This window comes from Dermacentor albipictus, chromosome 1, assembly GCF_038994185.2.
Source record: "Dermacentor albipictus isolate Rhodes 1998 colony chromosome 1, USDA_Dalb.pri_finalv2, whole genome shotgun sequence".
In the NCBI taxonomy this organism is placed as follows: domain Eukaryota; kingdom Metazoa; phylum Arthropoda; class Arachnida; order Ixodida; family Ixodidae; genus Dermacentor; species Dermacentor albipictus.
The window spans coordinates 201517900-201535908 of record NC_091821.1 but is presented as its reverse complement, the minus strand read 5'-3'; the positions used below and the strand labels follow the sequence as shown (position 1 = coordinate 201535908).

Sequence of the window (18009 nt, the reverse complement as noted above, 5' to 3'; positions counted from 1 at the left end):
CCGTTGAGTGTGATGCTGGGGTCGGGCTCTTCGTAGTTGGGTGGTCGGCCTCTCGTTCTTGCTTTCAGGACGAGGTGTTCAGACTTCTCTGGGGCGCATCGGAGGCCGCAGTTTCGGAGATAGCTTTCGATGGTGTCGACGGCTTCTTGTAAGCTACTTTAATTCTTGCCTTCCAACGTTCGTAGCTCTGGTCCAGAGCGTGATGTCATCAGCATACATCGCGTGACGCAGATCTGGTATGGTCTCGAGTAGTGGGGGTAGCTTGATCATAGCTACGTTAAAGAGTAGCGGTGAAATGACCGACCCTTGAGGGGTGCCTCTGTTTGGAAGTAGGAAGCTTTCACTGCGGATGTTGCAGATTCCGATGGCTTCCCATCGATTGCTCTGGCACTAGCTACTGGGGGCGGCCGCGGAGCATGGATTTATTCGCGTATAATAAACATTTTTCCGTGGCACTATAACGTTATCGAGCCCTTTCGGCACGTATGCGACATCACTTTGCCAACTCTTCTTTGCTGAGGATCCGTTCTGGCAGCATTTTTAAGGTTTCGTTGTACGCCACCGCGATTTCCGACCAGCCACCGCAAGCTAAGTAAGGGGAAGCGTATCAATCTCTGACGCTGGCACCACCCTCTTCAGCCGGTTATCTACCCTCGCTGTGCTGGCTCGTCCCCATCGAATCCCTCTCCACTTGAGCTTGATCCTCGCCTCCTGTCAACCAATTTGATAAGAAAATCTGCTCATTGTAGGCAATGCTATTCGCTTTGAAAGCAAAAATGTGGCCTCCTATAAACGAGGAGCATGTCTGATTAGGCTTTTCAAACAACGCTGCGGGTTACCGCCCGATGCTTGCATCTGTGGTTGCGTCAATTTGACGTCAGGAGATTGGAATAGCTTTACGTTATAGGGCCCCAGACCCATCTTTCGTCCCTACAACTGCACATCTTTCTTTCTGAGTTTCCTTTGTCGCTCCGTCTTAGCCTACGGGCTAATGACAATGTTGTTTAATTCCTCTTTTGGTAACAGTTTATCGCTGCTGCCTAGATAAGTGGTTGCCGGAAGACATGGCAATCTCCTGGTTAGCTTTGTTCTCGATCACTTTCAAGCGACGTTCCCCGTCCACGGCCATGCTCTTGCGGGGCGCACGAAATGCGCTTGAGCGAGATTCACACCGATTCACCCAGTGTATGAGTATAGCGTGGCTAAGTACTGCCGAATCGCACCACTCACAAAATTGCCGCCGGCGAGCTGCTAGCAGTGCGATTTGTCGCAGCTCAAACACGTGACGGTCATCTGCGGGCTGAGTCGGCGACCTGTCCTTTCCAGTGAATACGCCTTTATTAACGGGACTACAACGAGCCGTACATTTATCTTACTCCTTACACATCAAGTTTTGCACGGCGTCCGCTTGTATGTTTATCGCTTTATCCACAAAAAGTACTGGGCGTAAGTTTACTAGCGCAACCAAACTAATCCTTCGAGCTGCTAAAACATATCTTAGCCCCCGTAGCCACATCGTAGTAAGCATTGTTGTACTCACGGGCACACCTCTTCCTTAGTAGGTCTGCGGCGTGACACCTTTTGATCCATAAAGTTTTGGAAACCGATAGCACACACGAGGGCCTTCTTCAGAACAGCAGACTCATCGCACTTGTCTCTTTGCATGGCAATCTGCGCACTGGCCTCCAAGGCCACTGTTTCAGAAAATAAAATAGAAAATATACTCAAAACGTTGTGAAGGTTTACAACCGAAATATGATGCCTGCTATTTGAGCGCCACATAACCCTCGCACCGAGCAAATGATTAATGGTCAATGTTTGTAGAAAATTGCGACCCTGAAAATTTAACGGCAGCAGCTGGACTTCATTTGTCGCCCTTCCAAACGAGCGTCACTGTCACCTGACAACGGAGTCATCTGTACGGGGAAAGCTATCGGCATTGTTCCATATTGGATCGTGAAGTGTACCTAGTCTACACTGTCTTTTTGTGTCATGTCTGATGAATGAGCTGCAAATAAAACCGAATTTAGAAACAGGCCTGTAACAATGGCGGGACGCCAAGTCGCATATTGTTTATTGATTATCCAGTGCCTGTCAATAAATCGCGCACACCGATAAAGTGAGCACGTTTCACGGGATTTCACTGGACATGGTGGGCTCTTTCACTTAATACTTGAACAGACCTTTATCACATACGACCGATGCTGTCAATTTCTCGCAAAAATAAACCATGTCATTATGATGAACCGCCAATTCTGGACCCGCGCTGCTCATGCGATCTATCCGACATTTAGTGGTCCTTGAGTCACTGCAAACACGTATTTTAACGCTTTTTTTCACGTGCTTTCCTCGGACGCAAAACAAGCTTCTACATTGTACCATTAGCAGTTTCTATTGAAATGCCATCAGGAACACAGAGAAGCACTCACACCTACACCCACAGGCATCGAAGATCGTTCAGAGGCACCGCTGTGATTTGAGCAAGGAGAAGTGTTCAATTATGCGCGTCTCACAGGGGCGTGCAACTCAAGCAGAAAGTAGTTCGTTGGAGCCTGTGGAAAGCCGGCGACTCTTTTTCACGAAATATGCGTATGGACACAGCCGAGCGCATCGTCACATGGAATTTTTTAGGGATTTTATAAGAGCGCCAGCGCTAGGTTATTATACGCCTGAAATCCCCAGCTATAAATCAAAACTTGCTTTTGCACAAATACATTAACCTCGTGCACTTTCTGGAGTCCAAGTTCGCTGCTGTTGTTACGTAGAGGCAACCATAAATGGTGTACTTTTTTTTTACATATACACGAATGCTCGAATGATTTCCGTAGTGGTAGTGTCACATTCGCAGAAGTACTACTGTTTTTTGAGTAATCTCAAGTCTGACATAACCTCTATTTAAGCCTCCTATAAATAGGCTCTTATAGCTGCAGAAGGTAAAACCAAACCAACTGGCGAAGAAATCTAGCCAATTTAGATAATTAAAATAAATAATTTATTACAGGAAGCGTATAGATCTTGGGCTGAGGTAATAACCCTCAATTATGCTAGTCTGCTCAAAGGATCGGGTAGCAGAAGAAAGAAAAGGAGTTTGGAAGAGTGGCAATGAGGATAGGCAGTATAGGACGTGATTATATACACCTTCGTGTCCGAAGGGCTCGTTGACAGCCTTCAATCTAAGCAGTTAATGATAACCTTTAAAGAGCCTTGACGGCTCCCTCCGTTGCTGGCCAAAAGTCGAGTAGGACTTCACTCAACGGTATGTTGTTCATTGGCGCTATCGACTTCTATTCTACGCACTCTATGTACACTGTTGTATATATTTTTCACTCGCTGCTACTTGTCGAACGCTTTCGAGAACTTCCAGAGGAATTAACGCACAGCTATATTGCTTGTACAAGAGTTGGTTGTTACAGAAGTATCAGGTTTTTCTCTCAGAACCAAATAAAGTGTGCATATATATATACTTATGAGTGCATTCGAATTAAATAAATGCCTTCTTCTCCTTCAAGACTCCTTCAAGCGCCTCAGTGCGTTTCACTCACGTTTTGGTTCGCCACATTTCCCTGAAAACGGTGAAGTTATCTTTCCCAGGAGAGAGGCCGCATGCTGATGCAGAGCGGACTTCGTGCAGCCCGTCTGATACTCCAGCTTCGCTAGACAGTCGTTCACATCGAGTACGTGCCTGCAACAGAGGTAAGTGTTAGCTCGTGGCCTGGTAATATATTTAAAGTACAGAAAGCGCAACGATAATCCGTTGAACAATTAGTGGCAGATCAGGACGACAAGCTGTGCGTCCAAACTGCAAGCTTAGCACGAACTTCGCTCTTTGTTTAATACCATCATCGCGCCTATCTTTATCGCATGTCTCTTACATGTCTCGCCCAGTGTGTTTCCAGATATTCACGGAACGGAAGAGTTTGGTTCCTGGCTTGCTGATCACTGTTAACGCGAAATTAATTCATAGTCCACCAAACTTTGTAGTCATAATAAGTGCAGTCGCAGTAATTAGCAATGTAATGTAAACTCCACATTATATCTGCGTTTAGGGTTTCCTAGGCCGACCTAAGCGTGCGACAGGCCATGAGTGAGATTCACGTTAACTGCGGTTGGCATGATCGCTTAGCGAGGGCGACCCTCGGTGTAGTGCAGAGGTAGCGTGATGCGGAAGACCCTGCCGGCTCTACTCATGTCCCCGTCACTGAGCTTTTCTACTGAAGCTAACTGTCCTCTTCGAGCTCTTGATTATTGTGCAACATCCGAAACATTGTCGAATAATATCCACAACACGCAACATTAAGAAGCGCTGTTCGCAGTAGGGTGGTATCGTCAGAGTTACCGCTACACCTGCGCATGGTGACCTGGGTTCGCTGCCTGCTACCATATTACGATAAAGCATGTCTTAACTGTGTCATTTTTTAACAGGTAACGATTTTCAGTACAACGACGGGAATCTCATTCCAATTCGCAAGGTTTTTTGTTCATAAGGGTTTAATGCCAGTGCCCAGCCGCTTTCGCTAATTTTATGTGCAGCATGGGGATTGTCTGATATTTGCTCTTGGGAACAATTCTAGCTCCATTTGACTCTAATTGCAAATAGTTTACGTGGATGGTGGACCCCCCGACAACATAGTGCGGGAAAGAAGCGGAGAGCTTCAGCACTGCAGGGGAGGAGTTTGCGCACTACTTGATACGATGCTATGCAGGCCGCTCATTATCGCCATTGCGAATAATACATCTGACATCACGATTGGCAGTCTCCTCTTTTAACGATCCTTTCTAGCCTATATACGAACTATTCTGTGAAGACCTCGTCGGCTGACAGCTCTCATAAATTACAAGGTTTGAGTAGAGCTGCGCATCAATAACGTCACACGCGTCCACGACGTCACCCCCGCGTCAATACAGTTAAGTGCAGGCAGTCAGAAAGCGCGGGCTTGTGCGAGTGTGCGTGCGTGCGTGTGTTACACTCGCTCGCTCTACTCCTTGTGCCTTTAGAACTCGCTGTCCGCCTTTCTTCGCGCTAAATGTTTGCACCAATTTTCGGACAAGATGAAAAGCAGCAATGCCCATTTAGCCAGTCTGTGGCGACATCGCGAAACGTGGTGTTTCGAAACTGGAAAACAGAGCGTCCGGCCCGTTTCTACACTCGGAGGCGTGTGCAAGGTCTTTCTGTCGTTGCGGAACGGCGTTGCGTCGCGTTGGTATAGCCGACGAGATTCTGACGGGACCACCTTGTTCAAGCGAGCAGGCATTCCTGTCTATGGTATGTTGTTTCATGGTGTGTATCATGTGCCCATCTTATCGCTTATGCTACAAGTTCGGCCTACTACTGCGTGTTCGGAGATGTAAGAGTGGAAACAAGAGAAACTCAAGTCTGCAGTCAGTTGACGGATCACGATGAAATACTTATGAGTTTAAGAAAAAGAAAACTGTATTAATATATCTGGTGCTGTACTAGCAAACTAATCAATCTTTTCTGGAAGGGCCATATGCCTGAAAAACTGTAGACCAAGAAACTGAGCTCTTATGACTAGAATTTATAAGTAATGGCCGTGCTGTTATCTGTAGGCCAGCTTTACTAATTCTGACATTCTGATAAACCTTCGCCACACTAAAGGTTACATCAGTCGAAGTAACCTTTAAAGCAGCAACTTTTCGGTTACGTCGGCGACAGGCATCATTTCACTTTTGCACAGTAAACTACGACATTGAGCAACCTCCCAATTTTATGCAACCTATAAAATGACGCTCGAAGTGCAAACATAGGAGCACATACGCGCCCATGGCTGACGCGAACAAATCTTTTTGAGCCCCATAATTCAGGAGCACTTTTATTTTCGGGCTGTTGTAAATCTCGCGAGTAAAATATTTTAAGCCATGGGGGAGAAAGAAAGCAGGTAGGCACATGGAACCTTCGCCAACCAAAATTCAAGCAAGCAAGACATCTCAGAGAGGCAGTGGGGCAAAGAGGCTATGCCATTTTGCCTGCTACTGCCTCAATTAATAAACGGTATAATTAGTACTTTAGTTAGTTAGTTAGTTAGTTAGTTAGTTAGTTAGTTAGTTAGTTAGTTAGTTAGTTAGTTAGTTAGTTAGTTAGTTAGTTAGTTAGTTAGTTAGTTAGTTAGTTAGTTAGTTAGTTAGTTAGTTAGTTAGTTAGTTAGTACTATATTCAAAATTTAGTGACAGTTCATTATACCTTCTATACCAAACGAGTGATGGTATAGGAGGTATCAACTCTTTCAGCGGTTAATTGTAAAAACAGCAAGGCGGCGGTGGTCATGTTCAAAGTTTCAAACAGAAATGCTGAGCCGTTTGCTTATAGAAACAACAATAATAATAATATACATTTTTTGAGGCTCCGAGAGCACTTCGTCCGGCATCTAACCACACAGTTTTACTATAAGTTCTGCGGCACCTCAAATGTAACTAAATGGGAAATCGGGCGCGAATTTTGATAGAAGATTAATAATTGGATTTTAAAACACTCAATCCAGTTGTTTTCAGTGTGCCATGCCTCGCGTAATTATTTCTCCCGCATTATAAACAAAACGCGCTAAATATGCAAATTGGCGCTTTACTCGGGAATGCGGCTATTACTCGGAAGAATGAGCTCAATTCCTTTACCCTCCTCCTCCTCCTCCTCCTCCTCCTGAACACCGCTGCGCACTGCATTATCTTCGCGCTTCACGCGGAAAAGGCCGTTCGCGTTGACCAACGTCAATAGCCATGCCTCGCTACTTTCACGTGCCAGCCGAGCCAGGCATTGAGCAGAGTTAATTCTAACGAGTAACGTCTGGCACCACTGGTACTGCGGCGCGCAGACGCGTTATCATGCGGCTATTTTCTTATTTCGCGCATTTTCTTTATAGCGTGGGAAAAGTGAATTGCACGAAACATAGCACACTGAAAAATAAAACTTATTCTGGTGTTTTAAAACATAATTAGTTTTTTTATCAATATTCGTGCCCTCAATTCCATAATTAAAACGTTAATCAATGTAATCTAATTATCGGCAGTTGAATTACAAAAAATAATCCTGTTGTGGTACGTCACTGCTGACAGAATACCATTGGTTGCATCCTCGTATATTCAATATTTTAATTGTAAGAGTTTGGCTAACGTTAACTGGGACACCCTGTACACTGCAGTTCACTAAAACCAAGCGCGCGTAAGATATTCGGCGATTCGTTGCGCGAAGCAAGAGTATGCTGCAAGCAAATGCTGTCATAGCCTACTCACCTGCAAATGTTTTCGAGTGCTTTACCGCCCACCCTTACGGCGTTTTCGACTAATCGGAAGTAGGACAAGTCACACAGGAAAAACCTGCGCATTGCTTCGGTAGCATCGCATTTGCCGAGAGCGGTGCCGGCATCTGAAAGAAGCACGAGGAACGTTCAGGAAAGGCGCAATTCGGGTGGGGCCATTATTGCAATAAATTGTATATAACGTACGGAATCGCTTCGGGCAGTTGACTTGGTACATCTTCTTGGTAGCCTCTGTAAGCTCGAGCATATACTTTGTAAAGTTCGCCCCCATATTGTCGTTCCAGCACTTCAAGTCATTCTTGGCCCGTGAGTAGCACTTCTCGTACTCACTGATGCACCTGCGCACAAGAAAAGACGAGTTGTTGCATTTGAATCAACCGAATTGAATTGAATTGAAAAGAACTGCACAATTATCGATAACTGTTGTCTGCACATTGACAATATCAAAATGTGGCAAAACTTTTTAGTGCCGCGTATTTTTTTCCAGAGTTTCTTTGCGTCCTAAAGCTTTCTAAGGTTGGTGCTCGCAAACAAATATGCAGCTTTAGAACAGGAAGGTGAAGATAAGATAGAGGTAATTAATGAAACCGTAACTAGGCTGTTCCAGAAGCAGCAATGGAAGTGGGAGGTAAGGCACTAAGACCGCGAGTAGGTAAGCTCTCCCAAATAACAAAGGGCCTAGTAAAGAAACGACAACTCAAGAGATCAGAAAGAATTCCCTGAACTGCCAAAACTGATAAACAAGAAGAAAGTAAGGGATATTTGAAATTATAACATGGGAAATATTAAGGAAGCAGTAAAAAAATGGCCGCAGCATGAAATCAGTGAGAAGAAAACCGGAATAGCATAAGGCAAGGTGTATGCAGTGAAAGTTAAGCAGGGTAATGTTCTCAGCAACTTTGAAAATATAGTAAAAGCAACAGAAGAATTTTGTACCGACCTGTACACTGCCCAGAGCAGCCACGCTACCTTAATTAGAAGTAGTGATTAACAGGATGGCAAAAGCTCGTCATATAACTAGGGATGAAGTTAGAAAGACCTTGCAAGACATGTCCCGGAAGAAAGCATCAGAAGAAGACGAAATGACAGTTGATTTAATCAATGATGATGGAGATATTATGCTTGAAAAGCTTGTGGCCCTTTGTTCACAGTGCTTCACGACTTCTAGTGTGCCAGAGTAGTGGAAGAATGCCTATATTATACTAATCCATAAGACGCTAGACGTTAAAGAATTGAATTATAGGCCAATTAGCTTGCTTTCAGTGCTGTATAAAATATTCACAAAGATAATTTCCGGTAGATTAATGGCAATACTTGACTTCAGTCAACCAAGAGAACAGGCTGGCTGCGGGAAGCGATGTTCTGCAATGGATCACATCCATGTCGTCATTTAGGAAATCGATAAATCGGTGAGGTGCAATACACCTCTCAATATGGCTTTCATAGATTATGGAAAGCCATTTGATTCAGGAGAGATACCAGCAGTCATCGTGGCATTGCGTAATCAAGGAGTACAAGAGGCATACGTGAAGATCTTGGGAAACATTTAGGATTCCACAGCTACCTTGGTTTTCCACAAGTAGAAAATTACCTAGCAAGAAAGAGGTCATGCAAGGAGACGCAGTCTCTAAAAGTGTTATTCACTGCATGCTTTGAAGTACTCAAGCTAACAGACTGAGAAGGCTTAGGAGTAAGGATCAACGGTGAATATCTCAGCAACCTTCGGTTTGCAGATGATACTGTCCTGTACACAACACTAAAGATGAATTGCAACAAATTACTAAGGACGTTAACCGAGAAAGTGCAAAAGTGCAGTTGAAGATTATTATGCAGAAAACAAAGGTAATGTTCAATAGCCTGGCAAGGAAACAAGAATTCATGATCACCAATCAGTCTCTAGGGTATGTGCAGGAATACGTTTATCTAGGTCAATTACTCACCAGGGAGCTGGAACATGAGAAGGAAATTTGCAGAAGAAGAATAATGGGTTGGAGTGCATACGGAAGGCATTACGAAATCCAGAAAGGAAGCTGACCACTGTCGTTGAAAAGAAGCGTACAGTCATTGCATTCTGCCAGGGCTAACATATGGGGCAGAAACTCGGAGTTTAACAAAAAAAACTCGAGAACAAATTGAGGACCACGCAAAAAGCTATACAACGAAAAATGTTAGGCATAACGTTAAAATACAGGAAGAGAGTGGTGTGGATCAGAGAGCAAACGGGGATAGCCGATACTCTAGTTGACATTTAAGAGAAAGAAATGGAGCTGGGCATGCCATGTAATGCGTAGGGCAGATAACCGGTGGACCAGTAGAGTTACAGAATTTGTGCCAAGAGAAGGGAAGCGCAGTCGAGGAGGGCAGGAAGCGGGGTGGGGCGATGAAATTAGAAAATTTGCAGGCGCAAGTGGGGATGATATAGCGCAAGACAGGGGTAATTGGAGATCGCAGGAAGAGGCAGTGGCCCTGCAGTTGACCTAAAAATCGGCTGCTGGTGCTGCCGGTGGTGCTGCTGCTGGTGCTGCTGCTGTTTTTTTTTTTTTGATGATGATGATTCGAAGAGGATAACAATACCGCAGGAAATGGTTCTAAGCTATCGCTAACACCAACCGCAGTATTCAATACTTCTCATCCCACTGAATGCTGATTTGGTTCAGAGATACACGATGGAGACAACATAATTCCTTAGAAAGAATATGAAAACCTTGACTGCTTTCACCTACTTGCATGGGTCATCCGCCATTTCAATGCTTGCTTGCAATGCAATCCCACAAGCAAAGAACCTTCGCAGCAGTTCTTTCTGCTGACACTCATGTGGGCCCGGAGTTCGTTGCCCAGGAGGTTGGGTATACGTTTTCGGTGTCCTTGATGGTTCTGAAAGATTTAGGCAGAATATCACTTAGAATTGCTCCAATTAAATGACAAAGCCACCGTGTAAACCACCTCTGTCGCTTAGTAGCACTAACGTTCAAGACTTAACTGAAGGAGAATTCTGCATAAGGCTGAACTGGGAAGGCTAGTGAGAACCTTGGCGTTTTTACGGTAGGCAAAATGGGGGCGGTTTGACCGAGTTGGTACTCCATGACGAATCCTTGACATTCCTGTTGCTGTAATAAAATTAGCGAAGGCGGCTGGGCAATGACATCTCAGGATGAGTAAAGTGAAGAATGAGCTTTACTTATTCTGAGTTGCGCTAATGTCAAGGATACGTTTACGGTAGGCGTTTCCTAGCCGAAGTGTTGTGCGTCCGTTTTCCGGTTTGTGTCGAGTCCATCAGCTTGTGATCGCGCAAACTGTTCACTAAAATGAAGGCTAGGAAATGAGACATTGGAATTATAATTTCTGTTACGTTTTATTTAAAGCGACCCTAAATAAGTTGAACAACATGAAGTACGTACGAGAACATCCACATGAGCAACAAGCCTTTGAGAGAATAAACTTGTTCGCGGGCGTCTCTTGATAGAACATGTAGCAGCGCTTATTGGTTCACACTTGCAGGTTTAACAAGTGCACGCCTTATACGGTACAAAAGAAGCCAGGCGCAGGACCAGCGCTTTTCCTGTGTCTTTATCCCTGTGAGAGGGTATACCTCCTTGATTTTGTTTATGCGACAGTAATCGATGCGAAAAGCAGTACGTGTCAGGCTCTTAAATAGCTGGATGATATAGTCGCGCAGCATTTCGTGGAATCGTTACTTTACAGTTTCTCGTTATTTTGTCTAAAATCGGTACAGGTATTGACGGAGTGGTCTACTGCATTCTTCTTTTATCATGAGATGGTCGGCAATTCTCGCTTGTCGAATCTTCGATGACGACGAAATAGTCTCTGTGCTGAAAAAGTAGACTTCGGAGTTGTTCGCATTTATGCCTCAGAAGATCTGGAATAATGTCGAATGGCTCTTACATTTGAGTCACGAAGTCAGGGGACGGAGATTTAGAGGACTGATGCACTACTGACTGTCACAGCTTCTCCCATGTATGCGATCGTCGTGCCCTTGTTGAGGTGTTTGTATTCCAGGCTAAAGTGTCACTATCACCTTCGCTTTACCTCGATACAGTTGAGCGATTTCCCTTGCGACGAAAACGTGTGAGCAGCGTTATGTAGGTAGCCCTCGATGATGCCTTACATGCCTACGTCTGCTTGGCGCCGACGGAAATTATGATGTTGGTGTGGGGCTGGATGCCGGCTTGATTTTCGACTACGTTCAAGGCCCAGTAACTGATAGTCGTATCCCGTTTGGTTCGTAGACAATCTTCTCGACTTCGACGTTAAGTCAATGACTACACCGTGTTGGTTCAGGAAGACCACGACCACGATTGCGTTCTGTGAGCAGTGCATCAAGACTACAAAGGTCGTAGGGTAAGGTTGGGTGTAAACCATAAAGCTCTGTGCAACTTCCACTCTACGTTATTAGCTGGCCTCCAGTTGGGCGAATTTGATGGCCATTCCATGCAGAATCTACTTTTTACAGCTTGTCGGTGAAGAGCCTACTGAGAAAGTAGTCGGCTCCTGTGCTCACAGATCTTTTTGTTTGGTGAAAATAAAATACTGACTGTCTGACTGACGACAGCAGTGACCTTATGTCCGTCGGTAAGCACGCCGAGGTCTATGCTCCTTACCATTAGTTGCAGTTGGATTACGGTGTCGGCTCTCGGCTGTGTCACACTTTCCAGCTGTTGTTACGTCACGTCGTCATGTCTTCGTTGAGGATTTTTTTTCTTTGGTCCGAAGCTTCGTCTGAATAGCGGCTTGTAGTCAATATGTCCTCAACATGATTCTTGCAGCATTGTAATCAGGGGCGGATAATCTTCTGCATTGCGACAAACAGCAATCGCACCTGTACTGGTCCCCAGTGACCCCACTGGCATCCAGTGGATATGCTTTGGACACCCACTTTAAGAGCATGGATATCAGTGATATTTGCTGAGTACATACAGCAGACGTCCGTCGCATGATCATTTGGCTGCACTTTGCACGCCCTATGGATATCTCTTGCATGTGCTTGAGGGAACTCGTGAGGGACAATTTGTGACCACTGTACTTGTTCTTTGGCTATGTCAAAAATTGAGGCCACCGCGGTCGAGGACGCCGGGAACATCCTTCCCAACTCTTCGCGCACAACTGCTCTTCATTCACGCAGCATTCATAGGTTTATTCCCCGATCCAGATTTTAGGCGTCTTTTCGATTGTTCTGATCTCCAAAGAAACTCTGCCACGGTCTTTCGTGGGTTGCACATCAATCCGGCGAAACAATACCGGTTCGCGCTCTGCATCTGAGGAGGAATTTCACGTTGTTTCGTCATGTCTTCGACGGCATGGCTCAACAGGTGGATCATCTCTTCCGTGAAGATAGACATGTTATCTTTTGGTAGCTGCGCTCGGACACTTGGGAGTCTAGCCCTAGTCTAGTCTGCGGCCCGTTTTATTCCCACGAAGTCTGTGGAAACCTTAAGTTCTGTTAAGCGGTGTGATGTCAGCAAAGTGGACTCTAGTCTCTCGAACTATGGCTGAGAGGTGTCCTATAACAAAAAATAAACATGGCACAGCTACTCGTCACTGTTTCAGGCCCAGTTCTCCAGCCAGCTGTCTCCAGTGAGACCCGAGGTAGTGCGACGAAAATCCACGGAAAACCGGCAGCTCCACTGATTGCAGCGCGAACAATGCAAGTGGCACTACAGCTGTCATCATAGCTGTTTAATTTGCTTTGGTCGGGTAAGGGGGTCCATACTCAAGTGGGAATCCTTGTAGCCTAACGCTAGCTTCCATGTCCGGGGCGAGAGTGGTGTCTCACCGCTTAGGCCCGGTGCACTGGTTTACGGGTGCGCCCGAAGCATGAAATAAGCCTTTCCGCCAAATGTCTCGTTGTAGTGACGGTGCAGCCAAATGTGCGCGTTAAAAAATGAAACAGCTCACAGGGCGTACTACTGTACAGAAAGACAAGCAAAACTCGAAATCGCCACAACAGTAGCAATCACAGTCGTCGGTTGTCGAACCTAAACCAAAGGGCGAAGGCCGTCCGCTATTCATACAAGTATCACCGTACGTTCCAGAGTAATTTCTGCTGCTTGCGCTCATGCGCGAATATTCAGCACTATTCGCAATCTGATAAGAGAAGTCTATGTCGCTATGTAAAAGGCGACAACATTCAGATTCAAATACAGCAGATGAACTTGAAACAGGGATAATACGGTAAAAAACGAATGTCGGCAAAAAAGTAATACGACCACGTGGGGTGACACATGGAACCCTGTGGAAGTAACCTCGCAAGATTTCTCAAAACAATGTGACTTGGGTTACGTCTTTTATCCAAAACTTTCAATCAGTTTTTCATCGATATCAATTAGAAACTCAGCCCAGATTACCTGAAAAATTTAAAAAAAAGAAAGGGGCTGGCAGATGGAATGGCACACTGTGGTATAAACTTTTTTAAAACAGGGTTGAAGTACCGCAGACAGGCTGGCCAACGTTTCGATAGGTGGACCTATCTTCGTCAAAGGCGGCCTCGTCATCCTCGGCGTGTTAGTTTTAAAGGGTTAGTGCAGTGACGTCACGTGCGGGTGTTGTCGCTGGCGGCTGGTTTTAAAGTTTATACCACACTGAAAAATTTAGACACGTTATGGCTAGATTGCTATGTGCTTTAATATTTTAGAAAACTTGTTACTAGTGCCTGTTGCAAAGTTGTTTATTTACGATTGCTACTGCTGACTTAGGCCTTGGTTCTCTTCCCCGGACTGTTAGAGGCACGCTTCTGGAGACTTAACCGAAACTCAAATGCAGTTCGCGGTAAATTTTAAGGTCGCATGCATCGAAACACGCGCCTGTCTTAGGATTTCTGTTAAGCAGGTATGACTTTACTACTGGTTGGCATCAATTTCGCAATTAAAACATGTACCATATAGTAAATAATTGATCTGCATAAACAGCAGTGCCTAGATATTACAGTTTCATTTAAAAGAAAGTTTTTAGAATTATAAGAAAAACACCTGATGCGTGCACGTATATATATATATATATATATATATATATATATATATATATATATATATATATATATATATATATATATATATATATATGCATATATACAAGAACATTTTATATTTACGATGGTGTGTGCGCGTGCGTGTGTGCCAAGTTTTAGTACAGTAAATATAACAATTTGAATTTCTTTTTTACTAATTGCTAGAATCTTTTGAACAACATTTAAGAACAATTTTTTTTTACTTTATCGAATATTTGTTTCTTTCGAAAATTCAGTCAGTCAGTCGAATATACCGGGTGTCCCAGTTAGCTTGGGCCAAGATTTTAAAAAACCCAAGAGCTCTAGAGAAATCGTACCGTCTGCATAGTAGTGGCAGTCGTGTGTACTTAGTGAACTTATTCATTATTGCTTGGATCGCAAACATGTCAAATACAAAGTTGTAGGGCATCTTAAATAACCTTCGAATCAAGTATTTATTTCGTGCTGAAGTGTGCCTGGTAGTTTAAAGAAAAAAAAAGCACGCGAAATACACGAAACACAAACAAAAAATAAACCAAAAGCAGGTAAGGCATATCAGCCGCCCACAAAGAAACGTCCAAAGGTGCAACTGGTTGAGCCATTTACCCTTTCCGTCTCTTGAACTCCGGAAAAGAGGCAAAACAAATCAGTTTTTTACCTATTTCTATCTTTGTCGCAAGCTTTTTTATGTGAGAATAGGGTGAAATCATGAAGGTGCGTTTAACATTCACGTTTTACACCAGTTCTCAGTGGTTATATTCCACTGCCACTTATAGCACGTGCTCAAACAGGTCACCGTTTAAACCAATACAATACTTGCTCCTTTCCAACACTTGTGCTGTTGCAGCTTTGACCAACGACGTCCCAATCTCGCGGCAGACTCTGCTTATTTTTGCCTTCAGGGCGTCCGGTGTGGTAGCTTCGCTACTATACACGCGATCTTTCACGTAGCCTTACAAGAAGAACACCAGCGGTGTCATGTCCGGTGACCTTGCAGGCCAGGGTACAGGCAAGGCCGATTCAAATAGGTCGCGAAGCTTCGGGCGAAAAGCGGTTCAGTACAGATTGTCACCGACATCAGCATGGGGGGTTATGGGAGCAGCGATCGAAGCGCGACTATGTTTGGAGGGAACAAACATTTGGAAAGAAAAACGCCTTTTTTAATTCAAACGAGACACAGTTAGATTCATTCAACGAAAATAAAATTCCTAGTCAATTTTATATATTCGTGATGAGTTAAAAAAATACGTTTAATTTTATTATTATTATTAAATGCATTTTTTTCAGCGCCCATCGCTACAGGGGGCGTTGACGCCACTATCACTCGCAGTGCAATGCACGTCTTGAAATGGGCAGAAAGGCGCACTCGTATCACCTGCTGAAATACGCCCCCCTCACAATTTGTGCTTTCTTGCTGGTCGAAGTTTGTCTGAATTTGGTGACGCGGGTAGCTTCATTGCTTCTTAATCTGTTCAGTCAAAAGTAGTGAGTTGCGACCGCCAGATAATTGTGTAGTTGTTTTCGTGCGACTGCGCTGGCCGACGGACTTGGCATCCGACAATAGGATCAGCACTCTACACCTAAAGCTTTCGTCGGCTTCCAAAGAAAGTATGTTCTGCGCAGGGATGCGATTTCGACAACCACACGGCTGGCCTTTTCCTGCATCGCTTTCCACGCTGAAAGCTCGAAACGCCCATCAAGTCGAATGGCGGGGCATTTGAATATATAGCTCCAAAGGAAGAACAACAAAACAAATTTCGCGCCTTCGAAAAAAAAATGACGTCACTTCTGCTTTTAACGGACATGGCGTCACGTTATTTTTTCTTCCGCCGGAAGTGTTCCCACCACATACAGATGGCGCTAAGCCCCATGAACCGGCGATGGACCGCCATGTTTTGAACGTATGGGCTCCTATGGAAGCTTCGCTACCAGGTACATTTACCTTGGTACAGGTCTGTGCCGGTCAATCCACTGTACAGGAAAAAGCTCGAGTCACGCTAGACACTAACTACTATGCGCAGGAGCACCATCGTGTTGGAACCAGATGTTCCGAAGGGGCGCAAATGGAATGTTGCAGAAATGTCGTTGACGGGGTCCTCGAAGATGTCGTTGACGTAGCGTTGCGTTGTTAGTGTATTGTCAAAAAAGATGGGTCCGATGATGCTGCCATCAAAAATACCGCACCACACATTAAACGACCAATGGCATTGGTGTCGTCTTTGTGCCAGCCTGTGGGTATTCCAATCATTCCAGTAGTGCGCGTTGTGAAGATTAACTTGCGCATTTCTGCAGAAATTAGCCTCATCCGTCCAAAGCATGTGAGTGAGAGTCAGAGCGCCTTGTCCTGTCGTCTTCCTTGTGTCCGTTGTTTTGCGCTAAACAAAGTAATTATGAATTCGCACCAACTAGCCCGCCAACGCATTGTGCTGAGAGTCAGAAAGTCTGGTTCTTCTTCACATATTGTGAAAATCCAATTGGCAAAGTCAAGTCTTTTTTCAAAATCTGTCTTCAAGTTTTTGATGAAGATGTACATGGTACGGGTGCATATGACTTTTTTTTTTAATCCTCCACACTGATGACCTCGAGCTTCCGGCCTCCGCACTGGCGTCGCGCACACTACCGAGAGGGTTAGCAGCAAAGAAAGCCAAAACATCCGTTTCCACTTCTTGAACTACACCGTCGCAGTCCTGTGTCGCTTTCTTGTGAAGCTACTTGTCTCGCAAAGGGATTCGTACGTTCTCAGTATTGCTGACGGACTAGGGAATATAGCTTGGCTGCCTTCCTCTTGTCGCCATGCGCCGCCCCCAGAACCAGGATCATTTGAGCCTTCAGATAATTCGTGAAGGGCATGACTGTCTTCTTGAAGAGCAGGCCACTGGCGTGGTACCGATCAGATCTCCCGTTATTAGACAGTTTTACAATAGCGTCTGTCGCCTTACGTACGTTAAACGTAAGCACCTTTGCGGGACGATACGGTGCTCGTCCTTTCCAAGTCTTTTAGTTTAGCGTACAGAAACGCAGACATAAGTAAGACGTTATAAAACATGGCGCCGTCTGGTGCCTCGTGCCAAACGTATCCAAGCCAAGGCGATCCATTAGCAACCATCCTGCTGTTGCTATGTGGCCGCGTCTCGTTAGGCCTACGGGTGCCAGAATCGCCGAATGACCTCAAAAAAATGTATGCGCTATGCGCTCATAACTAACCTTTCAGGTGAGTTTAGGGAAAGCGAAAGCTCATTTCAAACGTTACTGGCGATCAACGCGAGTGAGAGCGTATCCATCACCACAGTTGACGCTGAAGCGGAAGCCATGGGTGCAGCCATGTTTGACAACGCTACTTATTAGCGTCCGTAAGCATTACGAACGTTAAACTCGCAAAATAATGTACGTTATCATAGCGCACGCAAACCACAGAAACCCAATAACTTTCGAAGCTTGCGCAGTGAGGACAATGCTATTTCTTTATGTACGTAATGCGTTTGCGTTTGGAGACGCGCAAAGAAAAAATTTACGTAATCGACAACAGCATACGCTGGCCGTACAGATCCGCCAAAACACATTAGATTGACATAGCCTGCGCAAGGTTTGCTTCTATTGCAATAGGGAACAAAAGTAACACACATTCCGGGCGCATCTATCTACAGAACAAGATGAGTGCGCAAAATTAGACCCGAGGGCGCCGTCACGGTCTCCCTACAATTTTGTAATATAGATTTTTGTGATTCAAGCAATATTTAAAAA

General features: G+C 44.8%; 1 protein-coding gene across 1 annotated transcript in view; it reads right to left on the bottom strand.

Annotated features, from left to right (window-relative positions):
* LOC139054130 (uncharacterized) overlaps positions 1 to 18009 on the bottom strand; it is a 102608-nt gene that overhangs the window by 41897 nt on the left and 42702 nt on the right. The window contains exons 11-15 of the mRNA XM_070530730.1: positions 9992 to 10142; positions 7455 to 7606; positions 7243 to 7375; positions 3543 to 3682; positions 1541 to 1694 (exon numbers count right to left, since the gene is read on the bottom strand). Of these exons, the coding sequence (XP_070386831.1) occupies positions 1541 to 1694; positions 3543 to 3682; positions 7243 to 7375; positions 7455 to 7606; positions 9992 to 10142 (730 nt within the window). The remainder of the gene's footprint in view (positions 1 to 1540; positions 1695 to 3542; positions 3683 to 7242; positions 7376 to 7454; positions 7607 to 9991; positions 10143 to 18009) is intronic.